General features: G+C 42.0%; 1 protein-coding gene across 4 annotated transcripts; it reads right to left on the minus strand.

The window, feature by feature from the left end:
* Nucleotides 1-7: 7 nt before the first annotated feature.
* On the minus strand, nucleotides 8-24118 carry gsna (gelsolin a). 4 transcript variants are annotated; one of them, XM_071204955.1, is made up of 17 exons: nucleotides 24003-24118; nucleotides 21288-21348; nucleotides 13576-13776; nucleotides 12611-12765; nucleotides 11073-11234; nucleotides 10759-10908; nucleotides 10592-10681; nucleotides 9931-10063; nucleotides 9296-9600; nucleotides 8365-8498; nucleotides 8153-8243; nucleotides 5338-5508; nucleotides 4176-4350; nucleotides 3020-3141; nucleotides 2783-2860; nucleotides 2631-2691; nucleotides 8-777 (listed from the first exon to the last, which is right to left on the minus strand). In XM_071204955.1, exons 2-17 carry the CDS (start codon nucleotides 21325-21327, stop codon nucleotides 608-610), a joined length of 2238 nt encoding a protein of 745 aa, XP_071061056.1. In that variant the 5' UTR covers nucleotides 21328-21348; nucleotides 24003-24118; the 3' UTR covers nucleotides 8-607. The 4 variants fall into 4 exon arrangements, with proteins under 4 accessions (XP_071061056.1, XP_033952351.1, XP_071061057.1 ...); XM_034096460.2 differs by lacking the exon at nucleotides 21288-21348 and having other exon boundaries at nucleotides 24003-24093; XM_071204956.1 differs by lacking the exon at nucleotides 21288-21348 and having other exon boundaries at nucleotides 13576-13773; nucleotides 24003-24092.
* Between the last annotated feature and the right edge of the window lie 1483 nt (nucleotides 24119-25601).

A 25601-nucleotide genomic window follows, 5' to 3' on the forward strand; every position in this document is an offset into this window, starting at 1 on the left:
GAAACACTTCATGTTTAATCTGGTTTTATTGAAATGATGACAAGGCTTAGGGAAACCTGAGAAAGATTCACAGAAGACGTGACTGGTTTGAAAAGCAGCAAAGCGTTGGTTTCCCTTTTCAAAGTTGCAGCATCACACAAGCTTTCCTGGGACATTTAAAAACAATAAATAAAGGAAGCATCTAAACTAAAGGTGCAATATCTATAAAGGCAACTTTCAACTAGAAAAGTACCTTTTGTAAAACATCAGGTTGACTGTAAACTACAGGAAGAGAGTATTAAGGCATCAGCTGTATTTCTTTCTGCGGTGAGTTTCTGATTTGTTTGCATTACATTTCACTAGTGACCAGGTCTAAAAGTCCTCGTATATAAAAAAAAATGGGCTTCAATAAAGCAATTTTTAGTGCAAATCCTAAAGGAAGCCGGTGTGTCTGTTAAAGCTCTATTGCTATTTCTTGAGACAAAGTGAAACAACCTGTGGCCCTCACAAACACGATAAAAGGTAAAGACAGCTGGGCGTATTGGAGGCTAACAGTCTTCTGATTACTTAGTGCTTGCGGGGGCAGCGGGGTCGAAGGTCAGGGCTGATTAGGGGGGGGGGGGGTGTCTCACAGGGCGAGTTCAGCCATGGCGCGCTCCAGGGGGTCGCTGGCCCAGTACTCGTGGTCCCAGCCCAGGAACCAGCCGCTGAAGGTGGGCGGCTCGAAGCCCTGCTTGATCTTGACGATGGGCGTCCGGGAGTCTCTGTTGGCCGGATCGGTCTCAATATATTGGGCCGCTGAAGAGGAAGAGAAGAGTCTTTACTAAGCGTCATGGCATTTGAAATGCAGAGCAGAAAAATCTGATTTTACCAAAATACAAGACATGCAAACTGATCAGTGAAGTCCAGTATCAGGTAAGTCACTTTGAATACCTTTTGAAATAAGATTAAATTACTTTTGTTTCTACGGAAGCCCTACAATGCAAGTGAGACACAAACAGTTCTCTTAATCCATATAAAACTAAATCTCAACTTCTCCTAAAATCTCTTAACAAAACTTTTTGTGACCATCTTTTGTCAAGTCAAACAGGAGTGAAAAAGCTTGGAGCTGGGCGTGTCTGAAGCTCGACCAACAACCAATCACATGAATCTCCCGCCCCTGACACACAAGCAGCGGTTTGATTGGCTAGAGCTTGTACTGGCGTATGATTTGATTGGCTGACGCTTCCACCGAAAGCTTCAAAAGTTGAACATTGCTCAACTTTTGCAGCCTGAAACGCCAGGAAAGCTCCGCTCTGCTTCCCACAATGCAGTTCGGCGAAAAGTGACGTCACCCCATTCAAAGTGAATGGGCAGACGCGTTGGAAACCGCTTTTGAAGCTGTCGAAGCCGTAGTGTGGACGGGCCGTTACAGGGCTTCTGTAGGTAGTTTTTTTTGGGCAATGTTCCTGATGTTCTCAATTGAAATGTTAAATGTGTTTTTTTTTTATTGGTATAACAAAATCTCAATACTCCTTAAAGGTCCCATGACCTGGCCATTTCTACCGATCTTAATTCCATTGTTGAGGTAGACTAGAATAGATTTGCATTGTTCAATGTTCCAAACTCACATTGGTTTCTCATTCAGCATCTCTGTATAGTCTGTGCATTCACTCTGTCCTAAACGGCTTGTTGGAGCTCCTGCCCGCCCCTCCCTCACTGTGCTCTGATTGGTCAGCTCGCCCACTCTGTTCTGATGAGTCCACCACCGTTACAGCGGAACATCAGTGATGATTATGTGTTACAACGGCGTTAGCAACCAGAAAATGACACCAGTAATGACAAACAGATGAGAACGTTGCGTGGGGTCTGGGTGCCGTGTTGGCGGGACGTTGCGGGACAGTGTGAGCTGGATTACTGGTGTCGTTTCCTGGTTGCTGCGTGGGGTCAGCGAGACATCGCGGAACTCAGCCTGAGCACACACACACACACTCACAGCCAGGCTGTTCGCCACACACTCACAGCCTGAGAAAAGATAAGGGTGTGTGTGTGTGTGTGTGTGTGTGTGTGTGTGTGTGTGTGTGTGTGTGTGTGTGTGTGTGTGTGTGTGTGTGTGTGTGTGTGTGTGTGTGTGTGTGTGTGTGTGTGTGTGTGTGTGTGTGTGTGTGTGTGTGTGTGTGTGTGTGTGTGTGTGTGTGTGTGTGTGTGTGTGTGTGTGTGTGTGTGTGTGTGTGTGTGTGTGAGGAGCACCACGGATTGGTCCATTTGGTCTTCCAGTGACCAGGAAGAAAAAAATGGAAAAAGAAACATCTCCAACGAGGCGTTCTGGGGCGGCACAGACAGGTCTTTCTGTGTTAGAGTTTTACTCGCTACAGGGTGTACTTTGAGGGGTTTTGACTCTGCAGACCGTTTACATGCATACAAAGCTACATAACACACGAGGGGACGGGTAATAACCGGAAAAGTATGACATGGGACCTTTAAACATTCTCAAAAAAGTCAGTTTAGGATGGCAAAGAATTATTTTGAAATGTGTATACATGGAGGCAAGTTTTTGTGGAATTTACCTTTTTCTCTACTACTTTTTCACAAGTCTAAATGATTTAATCTCCACAGAAGTAAATATCATATCTTAATAACATAATGTGGAGCTTTTTCTCAGATGTCCTTACCAGACTTCATGGCTTCAGTCTTCTCCTCCTCTTGGGCCTCATTTCCAATCCAGACAAACACCTACAAAAAGGAAGGGTTTAAACACATTGGTGACATCGTGGTGACTGCTGTTCATGTATGTCTTGGACCGTGAATGCTCTGGTTTCTTTACCTGGTCCCAGGAGTCCAGGATCATGACATCATCGGTGGCGAGGTCCTCTTGGGTCATCTCCCCGGGTACCTCCTCAATCTGAGACGAAGAGAAGGATTTGTACGATGTTCAATCATTTATTTTGTAAAAACTGTTAGAACCCCTTGTGTTCTGTGGATTTTCCAACGTAACTGAGACATGTATTCTGGAAAGGCAAGTTGTTGTTGATTAAAGAAGTCTTTTAGTTGTTTAGCTTACGATGAAGTTTCCAGTCTTGTTGGAGCAGGCGAAGAGTCTGGGTGGGTGAGCGTCCATCTTGTCCTTGAGTCTGGTAGAAGTGCGATATTCTGCCTTTCCTCCCAGAGCCTCCCAGAACTCATCTGTGAAGAAGACGGACACACTTCAGGTTATTATAGTTTTTTATGCTGTCAAATAAACATTTCAGCAGTTAAAGGGCTTAAGATATATATGTTTTGGAACCATCCTTACTTACATTACACAGTTAAATATAAAGCTCGGATGTTTTTTAGCTTAGCTTTGCATATGGACAGTAAACCAGGATGACAAAGCTAGCCTTGCTAAGTCAAAGGGTTAGGAAGATGTCACCTCTAAACCTCGCACATAAACAAGTTGTTTACTTAACGTTGTAAAGGGTAAAAGGAACACATTGTATTTATTGAGCATCTGCTTGACCATTTATAAGCTAACACGCTAATGGTAACTTTTCATTTAGCAGGCTTTCATGACAGCATTAAACATCTTCACATCCAACTCTTAGCGAGAAAGCAGATAAGCATATTTCCCAAAAATATCAAACTATGTCATTAAAGCTGCATTATTATATATTTTGTCCACATTAGGGGAGAACAACTAATTATTTTGTCCATTGTTGATTTGAAAATGCACGTAAAAAGTGTTGTTGACTCACACTGGTCAAAAGTTAACATGTAGTTAGTTTGACAAACCAAACGTTTCTTCATACTGGGTGCAATTAGAATAATAACGGTTATAAACTAAAGCTTGAAGAAATAAAATGTTGAAGGACTTTTTGGTTTGTTGTCTTCACAGCCATCGACTGAAGCCAGTCTTTAAAAGCAGGCTGTTTATAAAAAATTGACTCTGTTTTGTTTTAGCCTGAGATTTTCTATTTGAAATCGTGAGCAGAGAATTCAGTTTCTTCTTGAGCTTTGTGAGAAAATCGCAAGATCACTGAACACATCTAAAGGGCTGATGCAATCAGGTCTGCTTTGTTTTAATATTGATGATCACAAGCTCCTTCTTTAGCACAGATACGAAAAGAAAACTATTTAGCTTCACATGAAAGTGCTATTTTAACAGCTTGAGCACAGTTTGTAGCTAGTTCACTGCTGCTGGGTTACAGTCTGACTTAACAGCGTCCATCAGGTTTCCTCACCGCTCTCTCCTCCCTCAGACAGCTCGGAGGCGGACACCCCCAGGATGTCACACAGATGCTGGGCTCCCTGCTTCTCCGTGTCGCTGGCACCCACGCCCCCCCACATGAAGCTGCCTCCGGGGGTCACCAGGACAAAGACATCGTTGGAGTTCAGGTTGGATGACGCCACGTCAAGCTGCATGGAAACAGAGATTTTATAAGTTAACATGTGCTACTTAAACTCTAATGATTATGTTTCAAACTGCCTTTACTACACAGTGTAGTACAAATATAGTAAAATAGTAAAAAGAGCAATAACGAGCAATGCTGGTGTGAATTAGGCAGCAACCAGACTTTACTGTTTTGTACATTAAAGCTTCAATAGCTTCTTCTACATGGTGCAAAATCGACAACCCCAACAAAATAAAACTATTTTAATGCAATAGATATTAAAATGGTCCAGTATTACGCAAATTCAGGAAAGAAGTATTAATGAACAGTGTGAACATTTTTATATTTGCCTAAATAAAAACTGTCTATGTCTATTACAGTATCGTGTAGTCCTGGTAAATGGTAAGAAAGATTATATACAGAATTCTACAACTGATTCATTTGTAGAATCAAGTCTTCTGCAGCCAACAACCTTTGAACACATCATTAAGCATTTTGAATAAGAAAGGATAAATAGAAAAATCCTCAATGGCTTATTATAAGGCATTAAAGAAAGGATGGCATTACATTTATAATTGACCCTAACTAATAATAAATGCTATGCTAACACCAAAATCATTAACCCTGTCTGTAGCACTCAGTCTTCAGCCTAAGTGTTACAACTGAACAAATACAGAGTTCAATTTTATATACAAAAAACCCCATTAACTTCCTATAAGAGCTGATCAATGTTTAAGTAAGCAAACCCATTTGTTTGGGACTATCGTCGGCTGTGGATTAATACACATTTGGTGCTCCAGTGGGTACAGTGTGTTTGTTCATTATAATGATTGATTTGTTTTGAGCAGTTGTTGGACAACAATGGAGCTCTAGGGCACAGAAGGAACATATATATCAGAGTTGAACTACACACACAAGATTTAAGTTTGTTTTGGTATTTTTCGTGATTTGTTATCACTGAGAAAAGGATAGAATATAATGGTAAAGTTATATGACGTAAGCTCTCTCTTACCTCCACAGCTCTGGTGTGTCCTGCAGAGTTGGAGCGCACCTGGAAGAGGCGAGTGTCTGCGGGTGCCGACTGACCTTCGTCTCTAGACGTTCCTCCCTTATAGACCACCATGGGCTGTCCTCCAAACAGACTCATCAGGTGGGCCGGCTCTTTCCCCTGCACCACCCTCACCTGGGACACAGAACACAAACTTAACACTCAAGGATGATCGGATTGATTTTACATTAAAACACCTCACCCTTTGGGACAATAGGATATCTCTCAAGGTGATGTGATAGACCCTCTGTTGTTGTTAAAACATGTCTGCTGCAATCCCGACTCCAAACACTAGAGGGCAGCATGAATCTGAGCCACAAGATGTTGAGAGTTTATAGATTGAGAACACAGAGTGATGATGCAGGTTAGGTCTAATTTCTGTTTATTTTGAGTTCCTTTGGTCTGCAGCTGTTCACATAACATCTATCAGCTCTTCCTAAACCTGTCATTACAGCTAAGTATGCTAACCCTGAGAGAAAAGATAAATAATCATTATTGGGTTTACATATTGTCATACACAGCCGTACACTTCCAAAACACTCTCAGAAGTCGCAACCCTTTGAGCATCCTCTAAGGAAGGATATTTTTGTCAACTCAAAACTCTAACCAGCAGTAAAATAGTGAATTTGTTCAATAATTAACAGATTCCTTGTTTTTGTTTATAAAATATTTGATTATTTTGCGCTCGGTGGCCAATCACAGACCTCTAAAAGGCCTCACTGCATCTTTTAACCCAGAACTAGAGACCTGACCGGAGTATGGAGGAACACATATATTACATCACATTTGGAATATTTACTTCTGCAATTTGATGCAATACTTGACTTGTGTTGTTGGTATTGATACAACTTCCTATTTCTGAACAATGATATGATGTTGTATATCATGTGAATTGCACCTAGCACACACACACACACACACACACACACACACACACACACACACACACACACACACACACACACACACACACACACACACTCTAACACACATACATTTCTGTATTATATCAACAACTGAATTCCAAAAGTTCACATGCTATTTTCTCTGATTCATTGTCTTTATTTGTAAATGTGACTCATCTAAGGGAACAGGTTTGATCTTTAATATGATAGTAATAAAGAAAATTCAATTACATTTAAAAATGAATTCAATTACATTTAACTGAATCAAACTTAATTAACTTTCTGTTGATAAGCTAACTTTATATTCAGGGACATTTATTTTGCTTCTTTTAAGTTTTGTCGTTTGATGTTTTGCTCGAAAGACACGTCAACATTCATCATAGTTCACATGGGTTCTTAAACCCAGGTGCTGTATCAGTGTTAGTGTCAAATAAACATGCAGCGATACCCAGACCTGTACAGGTGCACTGAAGTAAACATTGAAAAACTGTTCGTACAAAAGTGCCAAGACGTGTGCAAGACAGTTGTTAGTTAATTTGACAAACGTGACGTGTGCAGATGTTTCCACACCGTATGGAATCACACACTTAATTATTCTGTAAAATAATACAATCGAAAGTTTAGCTAAAGCAAAATATGTGGCTTCAACAATCTAAACGAGACAAATAAAGTGAGGTGTATCCACCGTTCAGTCTTCCTCTATCCTCTACACACACAGAGGGTCATTGCACACACACAGAGGGTCATTGCACACACACATATCAGGAACAGGAAGTTGTGCATGCAAAGTAAAGGACTGAAGTGTGAACACAGAAATGAATGAAGACTCACATGAGGACAGAGCCAGGACTCATTCAAAGCCTACAGATTATTTCCATACTATATTCTATTATATCAGCAGTTATTTACAAGTTATCTCATGTCTAACATCAGGTCGGAGCAGAGCTTGTAAACAGGGCTGTCATGTGGCGACAGCGGAGGAGGTAAACTCCCACTAACATCCACATTGGAATGTCCTGTTTGACCGAGATGGATTTACTGTTAATCTAATTTAACTCAAAATCCCATTAATCAGGTCCTAAAAATGAAACTAAAGCCCTCAAAATCTAAATATTCATATTTTCTGTAAGGTGAGAAAAGAAGCTTCGACTGTCACTGGCTCTGGACTAAGTGTTGAGTCATTGTGAGAGTATGAGAGGAGCAGGGAAGCAAAATACCTGAGTGGTTATAGGAGCACCAACAACCTGATCACACAGAAAAGGTGGGAAACCAAGGAGGACAGAAGCAGCAGCAAAGAGGAAACCATCAGGGAGAGAAACAGTTAAGGATGTAAAGGTGAGAGATGAAGGGACTGAGCTCACTAAGCCAGAGAACAGCAGACTTTAATAACATGAGGAACAGCTTGTTCGGGCCATTGTAGTTAAGAAAAAGAGGATTGTACCGAAAGAAATGAAACGTTCCATAGAATAAAGTCAGAAAATTACAAGATACATTTTTTTTGTAAGACTAGTATTCTACTTTAGCAATGAGCCCGACACAAAATGAATTGGAAAAAATAATTCCTGACGAATTGCAGTTTCGTTGAGAACATCTCTCATTAGAACCGTAAGTACGTTTTTCTCGCACAAATTTGTATCCCATTATAATCTCATTTGTTTTTCAGTACTTTCTTCTAAATTGGCCCCATTAATCAGAGGGAACATGTCAGATTTTATAATGTACATTTACACGATTCTATTTCTCTGACATTGTCTCTTTACACCCTACCCCGAGCTCCATATTTAATGAAACCTTCAATGGCCCCAATACGCCATTATATAAATGAATATGAGCTCATGTAAACGTAAAGCCACTAAAGGAGCATTGCGTTTCACCTGCACAGGACCACCGCCCAGCTCCTCGTCCAGCTGGGACCCGAGGATCGCACAGGCCCCGATTTCATCCGTACCGGAGTCTGCTCCCTGCCTGAGAGACATTTCATCATTACACTGAGAACAATGAGGCACAGCCTGAGCTACGGTCAAGGTTAAGTCTACAATAAGACCTTTTTCAGCTTTAAGTAAACTAGCATCTCTCTTATTCTCACCACATGTAGATGATGTGTCCCTGCCGTCCTCCGAAGCTGTAGTTATAGAGGATGATGTAGCTGTCTCCTCCGTAGAACTGCCCGTGTGTGGCCGGGTCCACCTCCGCCTTGTCGGACCCCTCAATACGCCAGATCTGTCAAGAAAAACAAGTTTAGGGACAATTACATTTGTATCAAATGGACTTCATGGTAAATGGACTGCATTTGTAAAGTGCTTCTCCAGTCTTTACGACTTCTTAAAGTACTTTTACAATTAAGTCAGTTTTTACCCATTCACACATATATTCAGAGAGGCTGCCATACAAGGTGCCATCTTCTAAAGCAGGGGTGTCAAACTCAATTTCATCACGGGCCAAATCAGCATTATGGTTGCACTCAAAGGGCCGGTTTTAACTTTAAGACTATATCAAAATAAATATTTAATATATAAAATAATGTATTATATTACATTATTGCCTCTGCATTGGATTATTATCGGATAGGGTAATAACTTCATAATTAACTACGTCTGAAAGAAGAAGTCTAGGGCAAATAATTGCAAGTCTCTTCAGTGAGAATGTTCCAATGATTTAAAAAGAAATGACATTTTGAAATAAAAAGTAACTTTAAAAAAAATCTAATTCTGAGAAAAAAGTCTAATTTGAGATGCATTGTGGGACATGTAGTTCATGGGCAACATGCTTCTGTAAAGTGGCATGTAACCGTATAATAAACATAATATTTTTTGGGGGCCACATAAAATGAAGTCGCGGGCCGCATTTGGCCCCCGGGCCTTGAGTTTGACACCCCTGTTCTAAAGGAAACTAACATTCACACAGCTTTGGTTGATGCCATCGGAAGAAAACTGGGGTTAAGTATCTAAGCGGGCATGGTTTCAACGGTCATTACGGCAGTACAAGGTGTAACAGACGAGCACCCTCCGCCCTCTCACCTTCTTCTCTCCGTCACCGTTGTCCACCATGCCATGCTGGGCGGCCATGGCGGGAGAGTCGTGCAGACTGGCTGCGTCGAAGTCCACCTTCTCGATCCTGGCGATGCTGTTGGCGATGTAGGCGATGCCCAGGCCCTCCGTCTGGTCCCTGTCCCTCCAGTTCTTGAAGAACTGCTTGAAGAGCGGCGTCTCACCCATCTCTGGCAGGATCTGCACCTGAGTGTGTTTGGGGTAACCCATCTTCTTGATGAACTCGTCCGCTGCTTTCATGGCCTCCTTTCGCTCGTCCATGTTGGCGTCTTTGCCTGGGAGGAAGAGAAAAGATGGCAGTGATAAGGATATCAAACTTCGACAACATACTGACCGTCATCAGGAATACTTTCTGATTTGCACGATGATCTAACTGTGGATGTGACTCATGACTAGACAACAGTCTTCTGACTAGCTTAAAAGTTAGCTTCCAGGCAGGATAGTGGTACCAATCTTCTTATCTAACGTTAGCAAGAAAGCTAATTAGAGTGTCTCCCTGAATATCAAATGATTATTTGTATTCTTCTTGAGGTTATTGATATATTAGTAGAAAGGGTTTATATAAACAAATATAAGGGGATCCCACTGCAGCCTCCTGCTCTCACCTTTCCAGACGAAGATCTTGCCGTTAGAGCCGTGGTCCAGAATGAAGCAGTCTCCGGACTCAAGCGCACTCTGAGCGAACGGGTTCTCTGCTGCCACCAGGGCGATGGTCATCCCTCCGCTGGCATTGGACACCTGCAGGAAGAGGGGTTGGAACAAGAGAGGTGGTTATCGGTGTTGGCTTTTAATTTCTCACTGTAAGTACCCAGAATTTGAAATCAAGATTGGTTAAGAATCAGAATCAAGGAAATGTGTATGTGTATTTGATTAACTTGTTGTTTCCTGCTGCCTGTTCACTATACTGTAGTTAATGGTACAACTTGGCGTCTTCTTGCTGCAATAAGGACTTGATAATTGAATACGTACAAATTGCAAACTAAGGGTGCTTTAGTAAAAACAAAAGACAATAAATGGTGGTTTGCTTTAAATCAAACTTTAACATTAGATTTTCCGTCGTTTTGTATAACTGTTTTATTTTATTTGTGCACAATCACTATATCTGTACAAACAGCAGAAAACATTTTAATTATCTTTTTTAATTAAAAAGTAGCATTCACAGATTTGTATTTTAAATTGAAACGGAAAAGAATAAGCCCTTCATAATATATTAAAGGGAAAGAGATAGCGTGTGTGTACGGGGGGGGGGGGGGGGCAAACTCTCACCTTGTAGAGTTTGGCCCTCTTCCTGTTTGAAGCGTCGGCCTTGATGTCATCAGAGGCTCCAGGAGGCAGCTCTGGTTTGGGCCCCAACACCTGAGGACGGCAGCGGGCAGTTTAACACAGAACTCAGCTTTTAGACTGTATATTTTCTCATGATTCTCCCTTCTCACCTCCAACATCTTCTCCCTCTCCACCCCCTCGTCACACACGTAGACCCGGGCCCTCCCATTGCGCTCGTTGTCACGGATACCCTTGGCGACCTGCGTGGCCTTCAGCTTCTCGAAGCGGTTGCTCTGGGAGCCGCACCACTGGTAGATCTCCTGCAGAAGAGGAGCAGATGCAAGGAAGGTCAATAAAGTGGAACCAGAATAAAAATACCCATAATGCTTTGCTTCTATTTGCTCAACACAACATGTTGACAATGCACTGTATGTCTACTCTCAGTCCAGTAATTATATTTCATAATGATTTCAGAGTGACTCACAGCCCCGAGGTCCAGGAGGAAGCAGTCTCCCTGGTTGAAGCTGTCCCAGCTGACCTCCACCTCGGTTGCCCGGACGACACGGCGGCCTTTGACCTGGAGCACCCGTTGCATGACCACCTCGTTCGTGACCACGTGCTTGAACCCAGAAGCCACGCCCCCTTTCTGAAAGGTAAAAGATGTATTTTCAAGGTGTAAGGGAAACTTCTGTGCAGCAATGCAGTGGGAGTCACCGACTCAGGAAGGAGACACGGTAGAGCAGGAGCTTTGATGTCAAACACTGGAGGTTACGGCCGGAGGAGTCACATCACAAGTCACAGCAGTCACGGTGAGATTGCACGGGTGGTTGCCACGTCAATTCTGGAGAACCTCTCTCTCGTTAGCCCATTTAACTGGTTTCACAGAGTAATCAACATATTTTGATAAGATAGTTTAAACAGTTGGGCACACTGAGTTACTTGCGTCCGTCACTTATGGCCTCGAAGATGTCATACCTTGGAGTCCACAAACAACAGAGAAGGAAGTGTCCCAGTGCACCCACAACAACAGACCATCTGTGACCGAGTGTTGACCGGTCACAGAATGGGAACAATAACATTATGGCTCAAGCAGCCTATGTCCTTAAAGGAGATAAACAGACGTCAGGGTTGGTCCTGTACGTCATATCTAGGAGTCTAGGGCAATAATGTCCCTAACACAAGGTAATGTGGTGTCTCGTCAATTGTGTTAGTCGTGTTTGTTTTATGTCTGTCACTTCATGTTTAGTCAGGTATGTAATTCCAAGTCTAGTCAGGTTTCTATGTAGAGTCAGGTTTTCTTGTTACTTCATGTCTTGTCTGTCTATTTCATGTCATGTCTCGTTTTCCCATTTCCTGTTTTATTTTGTACTTACCTCTTTCCTTTCAGGTCCTGTTAATTCCTCACTTTGGGTGTTTTTCCGTCAGTGTCTGCCCCGCCCCTGATTGTTCCCACCTGGTCCCTATTCCCTCATGTATAAATAGTCCTTGTCTCCCTTTTGTCTTGTGCCAGTTCGTCTTGTTTCAGTGTGCTTCCATGTCCAGAGACCCAGCGTTAAAACCAGAGAGGAGAGTTTTGTTTGTTTGAAATCGAGAAGTTTTGTTTTGTCCTCGCTTGAGTGATTTTTTGTTAAAACTTTGTTTTATTTTTTCATTAAAATCTGAGCCGTCGCATTTGAGTCCAGTATTTTTGTACCCCGTTCTAACAGGTGAAATACCAGCCTTTTAGAAAAGAGAACCATTAACATAATAGCAAAGTAATATTAATGAGACAGTAATGGCAAATTAATAAATATATCAAAAATATATATATAGGTGTAAACCATGTATAAAAGGTAAAGTAACAATATTTAGTTTATAGAATAATTATCTAAAATTATTACAATTAATAAAAGTTCATCCGACCTTAACAAAACAAATGAAAATGTAAGAATTGTTTATAGATGAACAAAATAATGGCATCAGAGAAGACTGGATCCTACACGTTCGTAGGTTTAAAGCAAAAGCTATCAACATGACGTTTACCATGTATTTGAGTCCAGACTTGAAGTAGCCAAGGAAGGTTTTGGACTCGTGTCCCTGCACCTCGCGGTACTGGATGGGCGACCCCCCCAGGACGTCGTCCATTTGGACCGTAAAGATGGCCGCCGAGCCGCTCTCATCCTGGGTGCAGAAGTCACCTGCGCCAGGGGAACCACAGATGTTTTCTATATTAACCATTTGATCTCAGCACTCATACTGTAACTCTACCTGTAGTCTCATTTTGTGTTTGAGGAGGTCCTTCTCCAAATGAGTCACACATATGTATACATGCAAGCAAAGGTGTCTGTGTTCAGCAGCATCGGGGTGGGTTACATCACATCCTGTTTGTTGGTAAAAGCTTTACAATGATCAGTCCAATTGACAAAAAAAGACATGAAATCAATACAAAAGGCACGACTCAGCTACTTCAGTACCACAACACATTTGAGTACTTCTTCCACCTCTGAGTATGTGTGTGTGTGTGTGCTGAATGGTGCAAAATGGTCTATAAAAAAAGCCTTGTACTGAAATGAAAACATCATGTGCACTACATTAGGTTTTAGATCGTTGACAAAGTGTTTGCCATGTAAGCCTTTCAAGTACAATCACAGCACACATCTGTTCCAGGAAATAAGGCCTGTCACAGTTTCCGATGCTGATCAAATCAAGCAGGATGAGACGCAGCAGAAACATAAAACACAACAGCAGCAGTAAACACAGATCTGCCTGTTAACGTACAGGGTCATCTGTTATTTACAAATGTAAGGACAGAAGGCTTTTCGCTTCTCATCCACGGAGCAGAACATGCAAATGGTCTGATAGGGAATTTAGATTTAGATAACCTAAGGGGACAAGAGAAAACAATAAGCTAATGTCCACTCCGGGATAATAAATGAACATATTTTAAAAGGGGATATTCCCTTCTGCTTATTTCTCTCTGATCATAATATCCGTCTTCCTGTTCTCACCCAGCCAGAAGTGCAGGTCGTACTGCAGATGCCCGGAGCGTTGCTTGATGGTGTTGAGGATGAGGTAGGCGTCACCGGTGTAAAATCCCCCGTACAGATTTTCGGGAACGGGCACCAGGTCGAAGTTCTCCACCCTCCACACCTGGAGGCCCGTATTCTTCCCGGCGCGATCGAACTCTGGGTGCACTGCCATGTTGCCTGCTGGGAAATCACACTGCTCAGATGTAGCTTCTATACTCTCCTCAACATGCAGCGGTCAAATACTGCAGAGATAAGAGCCATAGAAAATAACCTTTTATAAGTAAGACTAGAAAACCCTATGTGTGAGATGTCTGTTTTGGAAAGCCACTCCCTTTTAAGGCTGAGGTGTTGCCATGGATACAAAGATAAAGTTTATGGTTATAGTTAGATATTAATAGTACAGCAGGGTGAGTCACCGACCAGGGTGTTTCCTCATGTGAGCGGGAAGAGGAAATTCTGACTCAGGAAAAGAAACCCGTGTGTGAAAATATATGTATACAGTATATGGAAAATATGTGTATAACTCGACATTTCTGCTCTGTTTTTACTTCAAGCATGCAATCACAAAAAGTGTTAAAAGTGAACATTTGTATTTAAGCTTTTATTTAGGAGAAAGAATCTCAGCAAAAGTCAATAATTACATTTGTGTGTACATGGGGTTGGAGATAAGACAAATAAATCTGCTATCACCGTAATCTTGATTTAGTTTTTTTACCCATGTCTCTAAGGTCTCATAGTAACTCAGGGTTTCCCACACATAGACTATACTTGGGCGGGCCGCCCAGGTATATTAACGGCCGCCCAAGTATATTCCGTGACCCATTTAGGTTTTGTTTAATAATTTTTTTTTTTATTATTATTTTTTTATTCGTCCGTGACCACGACGCCATCTGCGATCAATTAACTTGTGGACAATGATCCCTCGAAACACTGGCAGTTAATGGACCAGCACCAGAGGTGTTCCCATACACACAGGCGTTGGAGCTGTTCTTCATGAAATCCCAGAAGGATGAAGTGCTCTGACAAACAGTACCATCTTTGCGCAAAATGATTATACAGGAATGAAAGGTCAATACATTTTTTTGGGAACCCCCCCCCCCCCCGCCCGCTGCCACCACCCGCCCAAGTATATTTCAGATCTGTGGGAAACACTGTAGTATATACAGTAAAGCCCTAATAGACTCTTCAGCAGTCCGACAGCTGTCTCATCCCAGTCAGAACACCTCCCGAACATCCATGCACACACACACCAGACACTTCAGCCATATCTGAGAGCATAAAGGACATGCAGTGTTTCAAGTGTGTGTGTGTGTGTGTGTGTGTGTGTGTGTGTGTGTGTGTGTGTGTGTGTGTGTGTGTGTGTGTGTGTGTGTGTGTGTGTGTGTGTGTGTGTGTGTGTGTGTGTGTGTGTGTGTGTGTGTGTGTGTGTGTGTGTGTGTGTGTGTGTGTGTGTGTGTGTGTGTGTGTGTGGTCTAGCATTACTATACTTGTGGGGACCTAAATCTGTTTACATAGTCACGGGTGGGGACTAGCTTCCCTTACGGGGACAAATTGGAGGTCCCCATGAGGGGGATCATTAATTTTAGTGTGAAGACTTGGTTAGGTTTAGGATTAGGGAAAGGGTTAGGGTTAGGCATGTGTTGGTTATGGTTAAGGTTAGGATAAGTCTCCAGGAAATGCATGTAAGTCAATGTAATGTCCCCTGAAGTGATGTATACGTGTGTGTGTGTGTGTGTGTGTGTGTGTGTGTGTGTGTGTGTGTGTGTGTGTGTGTGTGTGTGTGTGTGTGTGTGTGTGTGTGTGTGTGTGTGTGTGTGTGTGTGTGTGTGCGCGCGTGCGTGCGTGCGTGCGTGCGTGTGTGTGTGTGTGTGTGTGTGTGTGTGTGTGTGTGTTGGATTACAGCCACTTGCCCCTCAGTCTAGCATGTGTGGATGTTTGAGATTTTTAAGTTGGGCGTTGAGCATCCTGAAACCAGAACCACAGTTAATGAATGAACAACGATGTAATCAGCTGATTCTGTTGGACATGTTTCACAAATTCAAAGGACCGATTATATTTAAGTTTCTGCTGTTGATGCTGCACACAGTCTTAAATTGTTTATGTTTATATTTTCTTAAAGGGGTCCTATTATTCTTTATGGGGGTGTCCCTCTCCTGTCGTGTGCTATAGGTTTGTGTGCACGTAATTGGTCTGTAAAGGCTAACATCACAAAGTCACTATGTAACACGCACGTTTCTATTGGTTAGTGCTCCACAACAAACTGTACGTGAAGCTAAGGGGCGCAGTTGACCTATCACAACCGAGCCAGACAGCTAACCAATCAGAGCAGCCTGGACTCTGGTTTCAGACAGAGGGTGAAAAGAGGTGCTGCAACACAGGCAGTATGAGACAAATAAAGAGCCTTTTGAACATTAAAGCACGGAGACATGTCCCAGTAAAGACACTAAATACAAATAAGAACCTGAAAATGAGCAGAATAGGCCCCTTTTATTAAAGACGGCATACCAAAGGAAGTTTCAGTGGTTTGAAGTTTTAAAAATGTACATGTACTTGCTAGATTACTCTTTAACGATACAATAACTTCATTCTTTAACAATAAACTCTAACTTACAAAGTGCCTTTAACTCGCAGAGAGAGCGCGAACGCCTCTCTGAATCGAGCTCTGTTCTCCATTTAGAGCCTGACCTTTCTGAAAAGGACTCCTTTGAGCTTTTATGGTGCGTTTCCACTTTATATTGCTAATTTAATCCAAGTATGTTCTTATACGACATTCAAGGCCTCAGTGTCCACCTTCAAAACCTGTTCAGGTGCAGATATTTACCAAAAGAATAAAACTGGAGGTCATGTAGTTCGAAATGAACACAGAATGTAGTTTTCCACAGGAACGCTGCCCCTCAATTTGCACGACTAACAAGAATCTCCCATTCTTGTAGGCGGCCGTCTGCCCACAAACACGGCAGGAATCTGATCGTGACCTTGGAAGTGGGAAGTGGATCCAAATTCAAGTAACAAGACCAACAATTTTGGGGTTCCTATTTCCCCTGTTTCTGCTCAGCCAGACGCTCTGAGCAGAACTTCAAAGGAATGTTTCAGCATGGAAAACTAAAGTGGATAATTGTGGAAAAGAATCATTTCAGTTAACTTTAGAGGTTTTTGTCCTGGTGTCAGTACATGTGGCTTATTTGGATATATATCTGACATTGTAAGGAAAGGAAGGAATATATTCAGGTGTCTGATAATGAAACATTTGACTAATTCCTTTTCAATCATGCAGACAACAACACAGGAAAAGTAGCCAAAACGCCGGGTTACCCTGGAGTCATACCAGGTCAGGAGCCGTCTGAACTTCCATGACACTGAGCGCCTGTGTTGTGAGACTTCTGGGCGATTCCACTGGGAACATTGTTGACGGAAGATGTTCCACATTTTCCTACAGTGGCTCTAAAGTAGTCTGGTGATATTACCAGCCTGGAGAAGCTGTAATGCTACACAAGTCAGACAGCAAACCTCACACAGGAAGGTTTAACAAAGCTCGGGGGGGGAGAGGTAGCAATGTGGGATCCCTAATTTGTCAAGCCTAATTGCAAAAAAACAACTATCTGGGCGTTGGTTAATGACTTATGAAATTCATGTAACTTATTCCGTTAAAATATGGTACTGTGGTGGACAGATGCACAAACAGACTCCTTCTTTCAGTCCTTCAACCACTGTCTCCAAAAGGTCTGTGTCGCAATATTTGAGCATACACAAAAATCTGTTGGTTTCCAAGTCTTTCATAAAAGTAGGCATGTTTCTCCTTTTCAACCAAAAATGTGGGAATGGCTTTAGGGCAAGAATCTCAAACCCACCCTTGAAAACTGTTGGATATTTGTAAGGAGGTGACCATAACAGACAAGAGACCACATTTCACAAACTGTATTGAAAACCCCAATGTATATGGACATTACAAAAGCACTGTATTTATGTCAAATAATGCTCCTGAATAATATCGCCATATCCCGACATATTAGAGACCACGCATTGCAGTTTTTATAAGAGACGTGTTTATCAAAGAGCAATCAAAGAAAGTTCCTGTGGATGTCTTTCATCCAGTGATTGGACAAAGTGTACTGATATGTAATAAGATAAAAAGTCTGTTATTTAGTGGAACTGATTCATGATGTCTCGGCACAGATGTCTGTCTAAAAGGCGCCCAGTTATCGTTATTAAGTTAGAGGAACAGCTCAATACTTTTATCCCCAGATAGTCCCATGAGAAGATTGATATCACGAATGTGTTGGTTACCAAAGAGCTAGAACGAGGAACTAATTAGCCTAGCTTAGCATACAAAACAAAAGAGGAGAAAGGACTACATACTCCACACTGCTACTTCCTAAAAGCAGCCGGGAACACAACAGAAGAATACAATAACATTTTATGATTTATGTTTCCAAAAAACTGGTAATAAATAAACAACTTCTGCTTTAGATGATATACAGCCATTCATTAACTTAAAGTGACACACCCAGAGATATGAAAACAGCTTGTGGGCAAAATGTCAGCCGAGCTTGGGGATCGTCATTATTACAGACATGACGTTTAATTGGATTGAATTGGAGTCCCTGAAGGCAACATATCAGAATCCGAATCAGAAACGGGTTTATTGCCAGGTAGGTTCACACATACGAGGAATTTGACTTGATGTCGTGGTTCATACATAAAATATAAAGCAAAAAATGTCCATATAAAACAACAAATCTTTAAGGACACTGTAATAAAATATAGTTAAATAGCAATAAAATAAAGCAGTAATTTACAGCGAAATAGAATGTAATGAATTATAGAATATAAACTATGAAATCTGAAATAAGAATATGTGCAGTAAGCAGTATTGAACATTGTGTGCATTAATGTAATGCATATAGAGATACGTTGTGGCTGAGGTAAAGTGTCAGTGGGGGGTCCGGGCCTTGTTTAAGGCTGCGGCCCCACGAGGACGAATTCGGTCGTTTGCGTTACTGTTTAGTGTCATATAGACCGTTCGGCCACACGAGGACGACCGAATACGGCACTAAACGACTGAGGAAACGACAACGGGTCCCAAGGTGGATAGAAATGCATACGCCACTCTCTGGGGGGTCAAACAGCTCCGTGTGTGCGCCCTATACGGACATTTTCAGATCACTGATAGTGATTGCGCAATAGCCCCGCCTCTCCCCACCTCTTCTGCTCACCTCCGTTTACCCCGCGCCAGTGCTGAAGTGTTTCGCCACCGACAACAACAACAATGGCGGATCGCAGAGTTGCTATCGTGCTCCGGACGCTATTGACCATGCTACAGTTGTTTGTGCAACATCTACAGCAATAATGATGAGGCAATAGCCCCGCCTCTCCCCACCTCTGCTGCTCACCCCCACGTCAAAGTAAACTGCACCCTGAATTCAGATTATTTATCTTTCTCTCGCGAGTGAAGTCTAATCTGACAGGACGGAGACACGCAGCTCTGCTCACCTGCAGCTCCTCCCTCTGCAGCAAAACACACACTTCAAGTCAGATCATCACCCTTAGCTATTTTAATTACCTCTCAAACTCCCTAAACTAGTTATAAATGTTTATTTTTACAGTCGGCCGGGTCACTGATTACTGGATGAGCTGCTGCATGAGACAGACACTGGCTGTCCGAAGAGAGGGAGGAAAAAGAGAGGCTCCGTGTATTTTATTATTATATTATATAGAGTCGTTATTCATTTGTTTTAAAGCTCAATAAATAACAAAGAAGACCTTTGACCGGCACTTTTATAATTTTGTCCGGAAGATTTCAACTTTAATACACGTTGACTGGCGAAAAACTCTGCCCGGTTCCCTCAGCCCCCACCGCGGAGAATAAACAGAAGGGCAACCATGACAACCTTCTTCTTCGCTGCTTTTGTGGAGGAAGTTACAGCGCCACCTACAGGCTCCTGCATATGTACTGCAGCTTCTCCAGCGGTTGGAGCTAAACGGAGCGGTCTCGTGTGGGCAGACACTATCCGGATAATTATTGCATGTGGACGGAAGCCGTTTGCGATTGCGTTTGCGTTAATCCTATGCGTTTAGCCGTTTTCGTCCTCGTGGGGCCGCAGCCTAAGAGGCCGGTAGCGGAGGGGAACAAACTAGGGCATTAGGACATATTAAAGGCTACTGGTTTACATATCATGACAAATGTTACCCATTCTTACTTCAACAGCGGCCAACACATACCTCTACTCATTTTACCGAAATGATACCTTCTTCTTCTGAAGGCTTTTTAGTTTCTCTATAAGTTTGACTGCCTTTGACTGTGATCTTCCCCTGTAACGGAGAAAAATGCTTCGTCTGTCTCCTCACATCAGAGCTGTTTTCTCCCACACTTTGATACCGCATGTCACATCAGAAGGGATACTGAGCGTCTGATTCCCCTCAGACTTTTGAAAACTCAAACAAAGCCAGTATTACAAAATGTGATAACAGCTGTGACAAAAGGTGTAGATCAAAAATAAATCTTACAAGAATGTGGGAGAAGGTTAGAGAATTAGATCTAAAAAAAATGTACGAATATTGAAGCTGACTTAAACTATATAAACTATGAATGTTTTTGGTAGTTCCCCGTTGGATGAAGTGACTCAGGGAGGGGTGGTTTGACTCAACACACACGCAGCTCAAGCCAAAATAGAACAGGTCACATGACTGTTGGAGAGTGCTTCTCTTCAGGCGTGCTGGGAAAAACATATGGTGTCTGCAGGCCGGAGGGATTCATCGAGTTTTTGCACCCCCGCTGCCGGCTCTTTGCCCCCTGCCCTCGCCTCCATAATCATAGAGTGAGTCTGTCATTCCAACCTCAGCTATGTGGCCCCCTCCCCCATATTTACCAGCCTCTCTTTTGTGTCTGCCTTCCCCTTGAGGCCTCAGAACTCGATCCTCTGCAGAAAGCACAAGTGGAGTCAGATTATTTATTATTTCATCTCATGTGATTTGTCTGCTGGTGTCCAATTTAAAAAAACAAGACCATAATAGTTTGTAATCTAAGTTTCTGGGTAAAAAAAAAAGAAGGGAATTCTTCTTTCAGAAAGGATTCTCGATGACTCATTTTCTCCACTCCGCAGGGAGCAGCTGTCCTGCGGATCTGAACTGATCACACTCTGCTTGCCTCTCCTCTGTTTGCACAGTGTAAGACAAAGACAATCAAAATGGCTGTTTATGACTAGGAGTAAATAACCAAGCTCATATATGGATGGTTATTAAAGGATATGAGAGGGAACCATCTATCTCAAACCACTTTTATTGCAGAATTAATCATAGCATGTACACTCAAACGGCCTAGATTGCAAAGCAGCTAGAAGATACCATGTGTGTTTTATTTCAGAGGTGTGGCCCTTTTGTGCATCAATATGGAACATAAAGAAGTCAAAGGGGAAATGCTCAAATCCTTTTTGAACAAGTTATGTTCTCTGTTGCTAACTTCTTCTCTTCTAATGTTGTTTTAAAAGAGATTTTGAAAGTTGCTCTCTCAATTAGAGGATATTAAAGGCGCTAACAAATCTGGATTTCACTCTATTGCTTTGAAAAATCGTTCATTGATGATAAAGGTAATATAATCGACCTAATAAAAGATATAGAGTTCATTTATAGAGGAGGGAGAAACGTCAGAGTGCAGATTTGCCTTGAATATTTCCTTACATAATTTCATTTCAAACCTTTATTTAAGCAGGTGAATCCCATTGAGAGATCATCCATTTCTTTTTCAAGGGAGACCGGCTGCAGTAGGTTACACATGAAGACATAAAAACAGAAAACATAAAAACAAAAAGGACATTTTACAATTTACATACCTAACGACATGTACAGGTACCAACAGTATCAGATTGCAGAGCATCTATCCAAGCTTTAAAAACAGGTAGTGGAACCTAATTGCGCAGTTTCCATTATTTTTGCACAAGCACTTGGCACATGTAACAAAACCACATCATGTGATCTCAGGCAACAGCTACCTGCAACTCTCCGTGTGATCAGAGAGCAGATATAAGATGGTAGTTTACCCAACATGGCTTTGTAGATGAACATGTACCAGTGACTGAGCCTCCGTACAGTTAGTGAAGGCAAACCTGCCTTGGCATACAGGGTACAGTGATGAGTATTACAGTTAGTAACAAATCTCAGTGCGCTGTGATAGGCGGTAATGGGCAGGTGCATTCATATAGATCAGAACACCTTAGTCCAGCACAGGTAAAAAGGTCACAGAGAATAGCCTTTTCCTGGCCTCAAGTGAGAAACAGGACTTGTTCCTGAAAAAGAAACCTAGCTTCACCCTCAGCTTTCTAAGCAGATTATTGACCTGAAGTTTAAAAGAGATAATAAACAGTTTGTATTATTTGGCTGTTTTGCCTCACTATATTTGCGTTTTATCGGTCACGGTGTCTGTCATAGTTTCCTCTTAGATTAATACTTACGATGTGGCACCTGGTTGCCAAGCTTTGTTCAGACTTTGACACTGAGAATCGACCCAGACAGAGCAGAATGAAATTGAATAAAGAAAATCCAGTCAGAAGGCTGCTGCAAATACAGATACACACGTCCAGTGGGTCATGAGTGATGATGAAAGGGATCATTTGTGTATGAGTTAACATCGATTTTCAGGAAAATCCCCGCATGTCACTTTAAGGCTTGAAGAAAGAAAGATTTGAGATATTTTTGTGAATGCCCCACCCAACAATCATGTAACTGTTTCCTTCATTTTATTCATGAGCATTTTCTGGTTGCCACCCCAATGCTTAAGAGATAGTTAGGTTAGGTCTACTGAAACTTTGCGGGTAACGTAAGGGAACGGCTGCCTCCATTGTTCGAAAAATCTATGTCATTACAAAGTTAGGATGTGCTTTACATTGAAATACAGTCTTTTAAATGCTAGAACAATGGTACATATAGTATGATATAGGTTCCCCATTTTTAGACTGGACATTTTCTGACCTCCAAATCACCAAATCAATTTTTATTGGGCGTGTAAGGTCACATTTACACCGACTTCCTAGGGGCGGGTTTGTTTGTCATGCTAGCTCCACCATTGCTACTGAGAGAGGGCCGTTAATATGACTGCAAAACCACGAGAGGATGTTTACAGTAAAATACTTAAAGCTAATGACGCTGTGATGGGAGGAACGGACACTACATTTAGATTTCTGTTGCCAGTGGATGAAAAGAAATGTCTCCTTAGAAACCTTTTGGTGAGATCACAAACTGTGTCTCTGTGGTGATTCTCAAGACCTACACTTGAATATGGAGAATATGTGCAACTACAAACATCCACACCATCCAGCTGTCCTGCAATATTAGACAGAACAATGCAAACAGCTGTTATTAGAGGCTTGTGTTCAGGATCCCCTAATCTCTGTCCCGTTGATCTGACACGGCGCTTCCTGATTGGCTGACAACACTCTGTCTTTATCTCACACAGACACACTCGACACCAGGGCTGTTTCGAATCCACCTAGCTACTGTAGTGACAACTCCTGTCATTAATTGCATCTCTGTGTGAATGATTAGATAATTTCACCTAAATTAAATCAAATTAAATGATGTTGATGGTTAAATTAGCTTCACAGGCCTACTGAGTTCTGCACTTGCCATTTAGTTCTTGGGGCTATGTTGTTTGATTTAATTAACACAATATATGCACTCCACTATGCTGTTGTAGTATTTACTGTATCTGAAGCTTTTAATATGATTGCTGTTATGTCAAGCCATCTTTTTTCCCGGCCCCTTGCTTTGGATCATTTCCATCAACCGGCCCCCATTCAAAACTAATTGAATAGCCCTGCTCTACACTGTCTGACGCACGTCTCTATAACCACATGTTGCAGGATGCTGTGATTAACTTCCTCAGTTCCTCTATTTGGTTGTGGGTTTCTATGGCAACCACAGCTATCCTTAAATAAAGATGAGCAAACAGCTGCTGAGGAAATCTCACAGGTTTTATACTCAGAAGCTCAAACAAGTGACTTTTCGTCATGTAATGCAGCATAATAACATGTTTATGTTGCTTTGGGTTCACCATCATGCAAGGTGACGTCACGTTCAGGAAGAATGTGCAGTTAAAGCCCACTCAACATTTGTAATCATCATCCAGGTTGTCCACTGCTGTCCATATATGGAGGCAACTGCATTGCACTTTTGACAATAAAAGCAGGGTTTACACTACTTTAAGTGGGCTTGACAAACATGTTAAAGTAAACCCTTTGTACAGCCAAGAAGAAGTAATGTACTCCCTTTCCTTCCCAGCCTCTCAAATCTTTGTTCCGGCCATACGTGGAAAGTAACGGTTTACTAATGCTGTAATCAAGGCACTAAATCAGCGTCCTGCAATCTGTGCTTAACAGGCTATATAGTTTCGTGGAAGTAAGAGGGGTTAAACGTACCTGAAAAGTGTGGGTTGTTATCGGGTTGGACCTGAGAGAGCCGCGGTGAGCGCTTCTAGCTGCAGCGAAAGCAGAGAGGCGTCGAGTCGGCTGTTTATGCCTCTGGCCCGGGACACTCCCCGTTATGACCCTCCCCTGCACCGCCGCTGCAGAGGGCCGGCCCATACATGCACACGTCGTGTGACTTTATCAATCTAAATAAATCATTTTTGTCCAGCAATATATCGAGACTATGAATAATAAGCTTGTCTGCAATGATTTTACTTCATGCGTCATAAAGGTGAGGGTTTTGCTCTTTGAATCGTATTACAAAGAGAACATGTTTTTTTCAACATGTGTTAATAGGTCATACATTCTCTCAACTTCCTTTTGCTTTAGTGATGCCAAACCATTACTCAATAAAAGAATAGAAAAATATTTGATTTTGATTTGTTTTGGCAGGGGTTGTCTGACTAGGGTCTGCACTTCCGGTTTCCAACAGAGTACATCTTTGTCCAACACTGCCCCTACCTGGTGTACTACTGATGCATAGAAGATTACTGCACCCACTGATGCTCACTGGGCACACCTTGTTCCTTCTTTACAGTCTGGTTAACACTGTAATGGAGAATGTGCATAATCATTGTTTTTCAACTTAGGGTCAAAGGTACAAAGGCACTCCGACAGGGGCTAGCTATAGGTGGTGACTGCTGCAGGTGTTCAATTGTCAAGCAAACACTGGAGCAAGTTATGGTTTCATCCTGTTAATATTCCATCTTTTCCATTGTTCATGTATGTGATTAACTCAGGCAGAGTGCACTATAGTGTTAGCAAACACAGCCCCTGACATAATGTATTAGTGTGTATCGTACAATCCCATCAATACAAAGGATAAAAGAGAAATCAGATGTCCATACATGTCAGAATGCTTAGGCTTTTTACCCTGTTGAACTTTTTATTTTTTATTTTGTCGGCCTTCTGTGACACTACTCCCCCTAAGAATATCATTTATTCGTATTAAGATGTCTGAAAATAGGAGCCCTGCAGTCATTGAGTACACCGACTGGTGTTGGCCAACATTACAGAAAGTAACATACACAGTAAAGTTATTTTCACCCTTTTAATTGGGCTCCTTCCGTGACATAATGACATCACCATGTAACACTTGAGCTGCTATTGGCTAGCTCCTATTGTCGTGACAACTCTAAGCGGTTGATCAATCACAACAGAGAAAGCCAGCTAACCAATCAGAGCAGACTGGGCTCTGGTTTCAGACAGAGGGTGAAAAGAGGTGCTGCCTCACAGGCCGCATGAGAACAATAAAGAGCGTTTTGAACACTAAAGCATGTAAACATGTCGCAGTAGAGAAACAACATACAAATATGAAACCTGAAAATGAGCACAATAGGGACCATTAACATAGTGCCCTGTATCTTATTGGAAACCCACATTTTCAAATCTTGGTTGCCCTCTGGTGGACAAAAGACACAGTGACAGTAACAGTGGGTCATTTGTGTTCATCTTTACTGACATACTTACTAGACAATTATGAGACCATTGACTGAACAAGAAAGGCATTCACAGAGTAGCATTATAAGCTTATATAACTTAGCATGACAA

Source organism: Pseudochaenichthys georgianus, chromosome 12 (assembly GCF_902827115.2).
Source record: "Pseudochaenichthys georgianus chromosome 12, fPseGeo1.2, whole genome shotgun sequence".
In the NCBI taxonomy this organism is placed as follows: domain Eukaryota; kingdom Metazoa; phylum Chordata; class Actinopteri; order Perciformes; family Channichthyidae; genus Pseudochaenichthys; species Pseudochaenichthys georgianus.

Bases quoted from the DNA above. Each gene is read 5' to 3' on its own strand.
- gsna (XM_071204955.1), bottom strand. From the start codon at position 21,327: ATGGATGATCTCTCAATGGGATTCACCTGCTTAAATAAAG. The intron at 10,682-10,758 runs GTGAGAAGGGAG...TGCCGTCCTCAG, and splicing joins AGAGGGAGAAGATGTTGGAG to GTGTTGGGGCCCAAACCAGA. The intron at 2,861-3,019 runs GTAAGCTAAACA...TCTTCGTCTCAG, and splicing joins ACAAGACTGGAAACTTCATC to ATTGAGGAGGTACCCGGGGA.